This window comes from Perca flavescens, chromosome 17, assembly GCF_004354835.1.
Source record: "Perca flavescens isolate YP-PL-M2 chromosome 17, PFLA_1.0, whole genome shotgun sequence".
Taxonomy (NCBI): Eukaryota; Metazoa; Chordata; class Actinopteri; order Perciformes; family Percidae; genus Perca; species Perca flavescens.
The window spans coordinates 4,374,236-4,386,761 of NC_041347.1; the positions used below are offsets into that span (position 1 = coordinate 4,374,236).

Below are 12,526 nucleotides of genomic sequence, written 5' to 3' on the forward strand. Positions count from 1 at the left end.
ACAAACCCTGCAGGCTGAGGACCAAGTAATTGTGTGAACTGCAACTCCAGCCCTTAAGTAGGAAGAGAAGGGCAATCAGGCAGAGTATTGGGGAGGGAAGAGCCACCCACAAAGTGGGAGGGGTCATCACAACTAGCACCCTTCATATTGGCGCGTTCATGCCACCTCGGAATAACAGGGATCGCCCCCGTGGTTACGTTGTTTTTCCGACTGGTAGCGTTCACCTGAGGCCTGTACAACGAAGCAGGATTTGGTGTTAACGAGCTAACTTAAGGATCAACCCGGGATTTTCTGTACTACGAAGGTGGATCAGTTGTTATTGGGTTCAATCGCCATGGTAACTCATGCTGAACACCTAACCTGGTAGGGAGCAGGTTAAGTTGGAGATCAGAGATCAACCGGTGTTAAAGCACCGCCTACTGATCAATCAATAGGTCAATTGATAACGGCGTCACCATTCTTAAAGAAGATCAGGCGGAGCTCGGTGCAGAGAGAGAGAGGGGGAGAGAGGGGTGCGCTCATAAAAGTTAAAACATTTAGAGACCAACAACCCCTTTATTATGGTATTTTTATACCATATTATATATAGGCTATATTTTTATGAAATATAGCCTATATATTTTAATGGGAGGGAATTACATATCAGCTTCTTGAGCCGTGTCGCCAATGCACACATCGGTTTGAATTATGTTTTTATATTTTTTATTTGCTCTCACGATCGCTTCCCACTGCCAGGGTTGCAACTGAAATAAAAGGCTAAAGCAACGACAGTTTATGGAAAGCCCAAGTGTAATTATGGTCAGATCTTGGTCCTGACTGATGGGGAAGTGATATTGGAGTTGTGATTTAAACATCTACAGTGTCAACTATTTTTATTTTTTTTTTTTTGCCAGCTTTCCTTCCTGTTTTAGGAAGCAGCGACTGTATTGCGTTTTCCCTGTAAAACCGTGTCTGTGTTCTTCATATTTATGGAGAATTATAATTTGCTGTTCTTATATAACATAAGTACTCTGGTAGATGTTTGCGATTGGTCTTGGTGCGCAAAGACCGCCTCTTTTATGTGAACGCGCGCGCCGCTGGATTGAGAAACCCTGAGTTGACTGAACTAGTTGATAACCAGCGTCGTAGTACAGGTTATGCGGGACCGCGGTTGTTAGGTTAGGTGAAGCCTAACCTAACAACCGCTGGTGAATGTTGGTGAATGCCACCAACGGTTGGTCGTAGCCTGGAGCATGGAGACCCCGTTGCTCTGGACTGACACCAGTGAAGGCTATTTGAAGCACTTTTCCGGTGATCTCTTCCTTTACTGCGCAGCCTCCAACTGACAGAGACAACGTAAATGTGACGTGAGCAACGTGTATGAAAGTTGTAAGTCTTCTGGTAGCTGTGCCAAGAGAAATCTCAATCATTTCCAATCTTACAGAGACGGAGAGCGTAAGGATATGTAAGGAGATACCATAAGCACAGGCTAATTATTGCTAACTAACATGCTAGTTAACATTCTTAATTAAACCTAAACAGCTAATGTAAGTCGAAACTGCCTGCGAGCTTTTCCTGTACTATACGGTAATTCCTCTACTGTGCGACAGTAAGTCTCATGGTTATGACCCAATCGTTAGTCCACATTTTTGTGTTTTTTTTTACTAATAACATCAACATTAATTAAAACTGAAAATTGCTACCGTGACAACCCTTGTCACTTTAAGCACACAAACCAAAACATACTGGTCTCTAAATACTGCAGTGGTACTGTTATTTATAACTGTCCCTTAACTCAAAATTACCACATTAATTTCAGTAACCAGAATTTACTGTAAACAATATTATCAACATTAGTGGCAACATTCATTCTCCCACTGTCCCTAAACCCCTCCTAGACCGTCTACAGGTTAAGCCTGGTGACTGGTTTGCAAACTTGTCCCGACCTGGTCACAGTCTGATTGGGAACAGGGTTTAAGGATGCTGCCTCCCTCTGACTGACCGGAGCAGTCTCTAACACAGTAGCACTATCAGAGTGGGTGCCTGTCTCTGTCACCTCACAGGGCACTGCTGATGTCGGCTGCAGAACTGGCTTAGGTTGAAGGTGGCGGTGATTCCGCCGCAGCACAGCTCCCTGTTGCGTCATGATGACGAATGATCTTGGGGTGCTGCTGTTACTCAAGATCACTGCAGGTGAAGCCCACAACTTTTTGTGATCCAACTTGGAGAATACAACATCTCCTGGCTGCAGGGCAGGCAATGGTCTGGCTCCATGGCGGCGATTGAAGTAGTGGGCCTGTTTTGCCTTTTCTTGCCGGTCCTTTTCTTTCACAGCTGCTAAGCTAGGCCATTTTGGAGTAAGATTCTTCTCCAAAGAGGGGAGTGTGGTCCTTATACACCTCCCCATCAGCAACTCGGCTGGACTAAAGCCCGTGGTGGAGCAGGGAGTGGACCTATAGCTCATTAGAGCCATTACAGGATCTTCCTGTTTGAGGATTTTCTTAGCGATCTGCACAGCTCTCGCTGCGTGTCCATTACCTTGCGGGTGATGGGGACTAGAAGTGCAATGTTTGAAGTCTAGCTGCCTGGCTAATTCTTGGAACTCTGCACTAGAGAATTGGGGACCATTATCACTTACTACTTCGTCAGGAATGCCAAACCTTGCAAAGACTGTTTTTAGCTTTTGGATGACTTGTCCAGCCGTCGTCGAGGTCAGATGAGTAGTAATCTGAAATCACCAGGTAGTTTTTGCGTTCCTGCTCAAAGAGATCAATTGCAACTCTCTTCCAGGGTCGCTCAGGCAGTGGTGTGGAGATGAGAGGTTGTTGTTGTTGTGTTCTTTTAGCTCACCACAACGCTGGCATGATGTCACAAGTTTGTTTTTCTCTGAAGAAAGTCCAGGCCACCACACAGGTGAGGATGCTCTCTCTCTGCATTTAATCAGGCCCTGGTGTCCTTCATGGATTTTGAGAAGAATCTCACCTCTCATTGACTTAGGCACAACGATCCTGCTTCCTCTTAGAAGCAGCCCGTTGTATTCAGACAACTCTGATTTAACTTGGACATAAGCTCTTGCATCCATAGCCACTTTGCTTATGTGTTCAGGCCATCCTCTCCTTACGAGCGTCAAGACCGACAGCAGTTCTTTGTCAGCTGCTGTTGCTGTTCTGATTTCTTCCATTTTGCTAGTAGATGCAGGAATCCCTTCCACCACACTTGCCACGTAGCACGCTACGTCATTGTGCGTGTCAGTCTCTAAACCTGTGCTGGCCAGTGGGCTGCGTGACAGCGTGTTAGCGACAATGAGGGTTTTCCCTGGAGCGTACTCCGCGACTGGGTTGAATCTCATGAGCCTCATTAGCAGACGCTGGCAACGCAGAGGTACGTTGTCCAGGCTGCGGCTGTTGATGAGGGGTACGAGCGGCTTGTGATCCGTTACAAGTTTGAACCGCTCTAGTCCATTTAGGTATCTGTCAAACTTTTTGCACGCCCAAACGCCCGCCAGAGCTTCCTTTTCAATCTGGGCGTAGTGGGTTTCAGCATCGGTGAGACGTCTGGAGCAATATGCTACAGGTTTCCACTGCTCCCCATGGAGTTGTAGTAGCACACCTCCTAGTCCATAACTGCTTGCATCAGCCGATACAGCAGTCGGTTTAGTCACGTCGTAGTAGGCAAGTACTGGTGCAGTTGTTAGCAGTTCTTTAATGTGTTCAAATGCTGTTTCTTGAGCATGACTCCAGTTCCATGTATTTTTGTTCTTCAGGAGTTCATACAGCGGTTGTCCCACAGTTGAGAGATTGGGGATGTATCTACCCAAGTAGTTAACCATTCCCAGTATCCTCTTCAACTCCTGCACATCTGCTGGTGGTGACAGCTGGCGGATAGCCTCCACCTTGTCTGGGTCAGGCCGGATTCCAGACCTATCGTTGAGGTTGCCAAGGAACCACAGCTGACTCTGCTTGATGGAGCACTTTTCTCGGTTGAGCTTTAGACCAGCTGACTTGATGCGTTGCATCACCTTCTCTAGTCTGTTGTCATGTTCTGCTTCAGTGGCGCCATACACGAGAATATCATCCATGAAGACCTCAACACCCTCCAATCCTTGAAGAGTCTCCATCATTTTCCTTTGAAAGATTTCGGGTGCGCTGGTTATACCAAACGACCTGTGCCTATACCTGTGCTCTTCTTCAGGACTGGCACCATGGGTGCACACCAGTCCGTAGGTTGTGTCACTTGCTCAATGATGCCATTTCTCCTCATCCTCCTCTTTTACCTTCTCCAGCATTGGGAGGGGTACGCGCCGTGCAGTATAGACAGCATATGGTTGAGCATTGTCTTTAAGCTGTATTCGTACTGGCTCAGTCTTTAATGTCCCATGCTCCCCATAAGCTTGTGCATGACCTTGACTGCTCACGGTTTCATCCACTCTCCTCACCAGCTTCATTTCAACAGAAAGTGGCCTGCTGAGTAGGTTGTTTACTGTACGTCCACGAATGACATATGCTTGGAGTGGGTAGTTCTTTCCCTTATGTGTCACAGTGCTCTGGATTTGTCCAAGGCACTTCAGCTCCCCCCCTTGCTACCCAGTGGCATATCGGCAGGCTCCAGTGGACTTTTGCGTACGAGTGAGTTGTAAGTCTGCTCACAGATGATGCTTGCATCGGCCCCGGTGTCAATTTTAAACTGGGCCCACCTGCAACTCCACAGTCCAATGCTTAGCTGAGCCATCGGCTTTACTTACAGCTCCAAGAAAATAAGGTTGCAACTTTTCTGGTTGCTCTGTGACCTCACTCACTGTTTTTTTACTCCTACACACTCTGCTCCAATGTCCAACTTTGTTGCATGTGGACTTTCTAGCGGGGCAGTTTTCATCTTTACTATGCCTGACTTTTCCACATTTCCCACATTGTCCAATATTTCCCCTTATAGGCTTACCATAGCGTGAATTTGTTGTGCTTGTTCGTGATTTCGTTTATCATCCCAGCTGCCTCTCCCTGCATGCTGACTTGTGAAGCCACCTCTTCAGACTGCCTGACCGTCTCCACGGTTCAGCGCCAGCGTCAAATCCTTAGTTAACTGCAGCTTACGTGAGACATCTTTGTCCAATAACCCGACAACGATCCTGTCGCGGATATTCTCTTCTCTCGTTGCGCCGAAGTCACAATGGTCAGAAAGCTCGTACAGAGCTCTGATAAAAGTCTCCGCTTTCTCTCCCGCCCTCTGCACGCGCTGGTGGAACAGTGCTCGTTCGTGAATAACATTCCGTCTTGGCACGAAATATTCATCGAACTTTGCTTGCACACAGTCAAAGTCATCTCCGCTGCCTTCCTCCTCAAGGCAAACGATCGGTAGATGTTTTCCGACTCGTTTCCCATGCCGTATAAGAGGCTGCTCACCTGGACGGCGCCATCTTCCTTGTCGAGCTTGGTGGCGGTCCTAAACCTCACAAAACGCTGCTTCCAATCCGGCCACTCTGCCGGTTTATCAAAGGAGAAGCTTGTCGGGGGATTAAATTTGGCCATAGCCCCTTCCGTTCACTTCTGACACCATGTAAAATGAGAATACCGGAGGCCTAATACTCTTTTAGCCTGAGCTCTCTTTATTTTGAACGCATGCCGTTAGTCAGTATATTCACACAAACCTTGCGATAACCTTCAAGACTATAGCGAGATTCACTGAGTTACCGTAAAACCCCTAGTAATGAACAGGCACATAACACATCATTATATGACAATCCCCCTCTCCCACCTTTCCTGTTTATCCACTGTCACTATCAAACACCCCCCCCCCCCCAAAACAAATCTTAAAACAAATCCGCCCCTGGTGGAAAACTATTTTCGCATGGCTGCATGTAGACAGGAATATTAGTGGAATGTTTACTTTCATTAGCCATGTGAACAGATTAGTCGGAATATCGTCTTTTTCGGAAAAGGGCAAAACCCGAAATATTATGCGCATGTTTCATAGTCGTGATAGAAAGCTGGTTTAAAGACACTAGCATCAGGGATCAAAGCACCGTTTGCACCTGGTTATTGGTTATAGTAGATAGAGAATAAACAGCATTTTTGTAACAGTAACAGTCCCAAAATCTGTCCAAATATCTGTTCAGCTAGGAGCTCTGGCTAGTACATGCTAGTAAAAAATAATTGTGAATTCGAAAAATTCCGATAGTCTTGAATGCAGCAGGGATGATGTTGCCTTGGATCCATATTACCTTGTTAGCAGGTTGCAAGCTAGCTGAATACACCCGGTACAGTGCGGATACAAGGGGATGTCACACGTTTTTTTAATACGAACTGAGGACTTCGTGGTTTTTATCGGCTCGACACAAGCAGGACTAATAACTCCCAAACTTTGGCGAGATGACGACGCGCTCGGAGCGAGAGAAAGCCCAGAAACTGAATGAGCAGCATCAGGCCATTCTGTCTAAACTGCTGAGGGAAGAACACAACAAGTTCTGTGCTGACTGTGAGGCAAAAGGTAAGCCTGACAGTGTTTCCTGTAAACCTCTTTGTCAGAAATGGAATATAGCTAGAAATATGAAATTATGTGGAAACTTGGCAGCAAACGGCTTGCTAAAGCTAGCAACACATTTTAACGTTGGCGTTACTCAAATGTGAGTCATTGTGGACCTATAACGTTACATCCCTTCTAACGTTAACGTCAGTTGCCAACGTGTGTAATTTCGATTAAACACTTTTTTTCATATGTATGTTGTACAATATAAACAAATGTATTGCCTGTCCAGTTAGAATTAAGTCAAAACAAATACTCGTGAGCAATATTTGTGCAAGTAACCACAAAAACATACAATTTCCGCTTAGCATTTTCAAAATAAACCCCCCATCGAGCTCTTACATTATTTGGTAATAAAGAAAACGAGAGGATGACATTTTAAGCAATAAATACCCCCCAATAAATTAGCTACAGTGCGGGGTTAATTATATAAAGAAGTACATTTTGTCATAAGGTTTTCTGAAAAGTCAGATGAAAAGTAAATTTTTTGACTTGCTTTATTGTTTACATCAAATGTTTTTTTTTTTTTATTTGTTTCTTTTAGCTGTTCTGTTAATTGCACTCTGAATCCTTGAAAGGAATAGGATAAGCAAAAAGGCCTGAGGCCGCTTTGTGTCTACACGTGTGGGTTGATGCCCAGTTCTGTTTTAATGCGAGATTACGATATGAAATGGCCTTTTTTTTGTTCTTTTTCACAAGAAGAGTGCCTTGGACTTTTTTCTCTTTTGAAGTTTTGTTCCCATTCCAAAGAGCACCTTCGTGATTTGTGTTGATCTTCCAAGCACTCCAGACTTTTCTTGGATAAGCAATGTTGGAATTTGAACTGATCACTGAACATGGGAGGCTGATTGGGTTCTTTTTTTATGAGGTTTTAATATTTTAGTGTTTTTCATGTTTACATTTCTGTAATTTAAAATAAGTTTGTCACCTTTTTAAATTCTTATTTTGAAATCCGATGGCCTGCATTTCCGGCTTTGTACCGTTTCTTAACGGCTAGCTAGACGCAGGTTTAGCCCCCGAGAGTATCGATGTCATGTCCTTGACTGGTTTATTTATGAACGGAAAACGTGCGGGTCCTGTGTAGGCAACATTAAATTAGTGGTGTCGTGTCCTCGCTGAATGTCTCGCATAGAAAAACACGTCAGCATCGGATACTGTTCGTTTGCAGCTGCGGACAACACCTTAACGTTACATCTCACTCGCGATGCCCTTATACAGAGCAATCACCACCCAAAACTCCAATAAAAAAATTGAAGTTTAATATACTCCAAGGTACTGTTTGATCGAGGAGTTTTTTTATAAATCTTCAGAAAACCAGTCTTTAATTCGGCATGCAATGCATCAAACAGAATACTTTCCAGTAACATGTTACCTACAATCTACATGCCTTTACATGCGAATTCCCTGTAGTAAAAATGCATTAAAAATACATAATAACATAACGATGATCATGTTTTGCACAATTGATTTAGAAAACATGACACAGAATCGTAACTGTTTCCTAAACGCCTTGATGTACTTGTATGTTTGCCGACAAGCATGGAGGCTTGAAATTCCCAGACTTTTAAATTTGAGTGTGAACGGCTCTCATCCAAACTACTATGTCTGAGATTAAATGCCTTTTGCGTCATCACTTTGCCATTTGACAAGTGTAATCTGTAGTACCAGACCTCCCTCAACCAGCCCTCAGGTGGTGAATCCGTTTTGATCACGATTTTCCACTTCCTGCTGCTGATGCTCTTCTTTTAACAGTTGAGGTTAAATATCAGTTGTACTCATTTCCTTGATGCTAATCTAAATTTTAAAGTTTCATGGACCTAATTTGATGTTGTAGCTGATAGCAGGCACATAGTGGTAGGTAAATGCACCTACAGTAAACATGAATTCCCCACAGTTTGGCAGAATAGAGTTGAATAACCATTTTAGACCAGAATTCTTTTCTTTTTAATATAGTCTTTAAATATATAGTGAGTAGTATTACGTTTTCAAAAATAATATACAACATAGTCAAAAAAAGACCTTTAGCTCAAAGTCCACTTGTCTTTTACAGATCTTTCAACGAGAGATAGGCGATATATCAAGATATTTTTGACCAAATACCTAGATATAGATTTTGCAGCGATATTGTAGGGTTGACAAATGGGGCTTTTACAAATTTACACAATGAGATTTTAGATCAATAATCATCAGTAATGTGGATATAATAACTAATTGTGTAAAGGCAAAAGGCAAAAAAATAGCTAGAACAGTCACTTTACTGTAATGCAGCCTTTAAAACCAGGAAAAGACAACACTTGTGTCATATTACGATATCCAAAATTTAAGATGAATCTATCCATAAATATCGATATTGATATAATATCTGTATATTGCCCAGCCCTACTTTCAACTGCCTTGTTTTCAGCTCACTCAGTTTGCTCAGTTTTCATAGAGAAATTGTTGGCACTGTTGTGGTGTTTTAATGTTGTGAAATTGTATTATTGTCTTCATGGTGTTGTTGTGGGCGAGTTTTAATACTATGAAATTTGATTGTTGTCCTTTACTGTTGTGTCAGCTTTTAAAGCTCCAGTGTTAGGTTTCCCTTCTGACAGAGATGTTATTCTCTCTTTTCTGCCCAGGGACTACAGATAAAAATGAGCTCATAGCTAACTGTGGTACTGCTAAGGAGCTGTGCATTGTCCCTGTCAAATAAATAAATAAATGTTTTTCATTAGTATGTCTCAGTTGTTGAGCAAACATCATCCACTGAGGAACACAGTGAGATGTGGTGGAAAGTTCTGGGGAAAAAAAGCTAGTAAGGGGTCCTTGATTTTTTTGTTGTTTTTTTGCCAGGAAGACCTATCTTTTTTGTTGTTGTTAGTATTGTTGATTTTTGTTGTTGCATTGATGGTTTTTGGGGTTATAATCCTCTCTAACTCACTCACCCTTTTTGTTTGACACATTACAGACAATTAGTATTTTAAAAGCTCTTATCAGAAGTTATTATTTAAGTCAAGTCTAAAGTCTGTGTATTAGTAACTTGACTGTGACTCGATTTAAGTATATTCCTCTCACAGATTAAAGTGTATTTGTATATCCTGTCACTGCTGATTCTTATTTAGACTGTTGATAATTTCGGCAGCTAATCAAGTAAATAATACGTTTTTCTTCACTGAACTGCATTCAAATCGGATCTGCTGATTAGTGTTTTCTGCATCAGTGACCCTGCAGCCTGAGTCATATTCACAAATTTTATTCATAAACCAGCAGCATCCAGCCATGCCCGATGAGTCATATTCACTATGTCACAGCTATTTTTAGCCAAACAATATATGGCTGTTGTGCAGAAAGACTCATAATTCATTGTAATGGGTTAACAGGTGTTTTCTTGTGCTGAGTAAGTTCCAGTACTAAAAGATCTAAGCAAGTAATTGTTGAAAAAACTGTCTAGTCTGCAATGCAATATTGAAAATTCACAGTCTATGCACAACAGACGGTATAAGGTAGTTTACCTTGTGGTCCAGCAGAGGGCAGTCTTAAATCTCACCATGAGCCTGATCTATTGCACAACCTCTCGGAGTCACACATTACATTATATGCAGTGTTTTCCCTAGCTTTGTGGAAGACTTAGGTGCACGTATGTGGCAGGGTGTTTAGGCGTCATTCCTCAAGAAAATATGTTTTTCAAAAAACAAACAAATGCTATTTCCCCATACGTTTTGTGTCTCTTTGTGGGGTTTGCATCTCTTTGTAGTTGTGTCTCTTTGAGGTTGTTTTGCGTCTCTTTTCCACATCATTTTGTAGCATTATTATCACCATATCTGTGTCTAAAACATTGGAAAAGCTAGAGCAGATAATAAATAAATAAATAACACTCAAAAAGCTTAAAAACTTAAAAAAGGCTGGACTACAATAGAGCTGTTTGTGAACAGTGTTTTCTTGATTTCTCAGTTTGAAAAAGAAAACGGAGAGGACAGGTGTCAGTCTCAACAACAAGCAACTGCATCATCTCATGATTGGTTTAATGCAGAAACAAGATACGTGTATATTTGAAAAATGTTGTTTCTACCAACCATTTGATTATGTGGTCCACTCCACATAGAATATAATAGCAATTTAAAATCACAGTGAAAAAAAGTGTCAATTATGTTCTCCCTCATAATGTTTAGGGATGCACCGATCCGATAATGATATCAAATATCAGGCTGATACCAACTCAAGTAGTTGGATCGTGTATTGTGAAAATTGGGCTGATCTATCCAATTCAAATCTGTTTAAATATACTATATACATTATATACTGGGATTTTAACTCATGTTTTGATCAATTTGTTGCTGCATATACATTTTTTAAAGATAAATTATTTTTCTCAACATTTTAGGCCTTTATTTGATAGAACAGCTTAGAAATGAAAGGCTGGGTTTGATGCCTTCCCGGTCAGCTTCTCCCTCTTCACAGACCTGCTATATGAGCTGGAACTCTGTCAGGATCTCACACACTGTGTACTTTAGAAAGAAGAAAGTTTGGAAGTTTTTCAAGGATATTGAAAATGAACCACTAGGGCTGTGTATTGGCAAGAATCTGGCGATATGATACGTATCACGATACATGGGTCACGATTCAATATATTGCAATATATTTCAATGCTGTGCGTAAGGCGATATATTGGGATTTTTAGTATAATTTTAGAAAAACTAATATTTAAAAAAAGACAATGATGTTCATAAAAGTCAAAGAAGATTACATTAGGTAAACAATTCAGTACACAGAAAATCAAACTGCCAGTTTGGGATTGTGATTCACAGGTTCTTAGTGAGCAAATTTTTATATGCTAAAGTAGGCCAAAGTTCAGCCATAGCTACATTGTTAGCTTCTAGCATATAGTCAGGCACTGTTAGGCATTGTTAGGCAAGGACACTAGTGGTGCGTTGAAAAATCGATATTGCCTTTTTGAAAATCGATACAGAATTGCAAAATAAAATATCATTAATTCAAGTGTACCAATTTTTTTCTTACACCCCTATGAACCACGGTCGTAAATGCAGTGTTCCAGGCTGGAAAATGGAATACTGGCCCAGAGAAAAGTGTTTAGAACGAGTATATCTGACAATGGAGGGGAGTTGTGGATCTAACGCAGCGGCGCAGAGGACATACAGTACAGGCCAAAAGTTTGGACACACCTTCTCATTCAATGTCTTTATTTTCATGACTATTTACATTGTAGATTCTCACTGAAGGCATCAAAACTATGAATGAACACATGTGGAATTATGTACTTAACAAAAAAGTGTGAAATAACTGAAAACGTCTTATATTTTAGATTCTTCGAAGTAGCCACCTTTTGCTTTTTTTGATAGCGCTACAAACCCTTGGTGTTCTCTCAATGAGCTTCAGCTGGTGGTGTAGCTACCTGCGGACATTGTGAAGATATGGCCACCGAACAGGGGTGTCTGTGTTGCACGGAGTGGGACCTGTTGCGTCGCAACACCCAAGAGACGCAGTGTTTTGTACAGTCGGAAGATTTCCCCTCTGTGATAAACTGGGCTGTGCTTATCAACTACTACTACTACCGGTAGCTCTCTCTCTCTCTCGTAGCCCTTTCAAGGAGCTCCAGCAGCTTCATTGTTCAATAAACTGTCTGTACACTTACAAAGTTCTCAATGCTTCGGTTAACAGGGACCGTAACTATGCTACCGTTGAAGTTTGGTGATATTTTGAGCCTTTTTAGTGGTACAAAATAGCGATTTATTTTTACTTTCCCTGTACCCCGAATAATAGCGTTATAAGCTAATCAGTGGTCAGTGCTAGCTTCTTTCAAGCTACAAACACATTTGATTAGCATGAAAACATGTCCCAGAGAGCAATCGAGTGAGTACACATCTGTTATTAACCCCTAGGTTTGTTTTGCGCCGGAATTGTCTTTTAAAGGTGCTCTACATTTTTTGTCACATACAGCAAACATCTCCTCACTATCCGCTAGCTGCCTGTCCCCTGAACACACTGTAAAAAAAAAGCGGTCTCTGAAGACAGCTCAGGCTCCACAAATGGCAAC

At 41.9% G+C, this 12,526-nt stretch overlaps 1 protein-coding gene across 4 annotated transcripts in view; it reads left to right on the forward strand.

The window, feature by feature from the left end:
* The first annotated feature begins 6,153 nt into the window (after positions 1 to 6,153).
* The window catches only part of LOC114572628 (stromal membrane-associated protein 1), a 266,403-nt gene continuing 260,030 nt past the window's right edge, over positions 6,154 to 12,526 (forward strand). For all 4 annotated transcript variants that reach the window (XM_028604329.1, XM_028604330.1, XM_028604331.1 and 1 more), the window contains exon 1: positions 6,154 to 6,459. In XM_028604329.1, the coding sequence (XP_028460130.1) occupies positions 6,342 to 6,459 (118 nt within the window). In that variant the 5' untranslated portion in view covers positions 6,154 to 6,341. The remainder of the gene's footprint in view (positions 6,460 to 12,526) is intronic.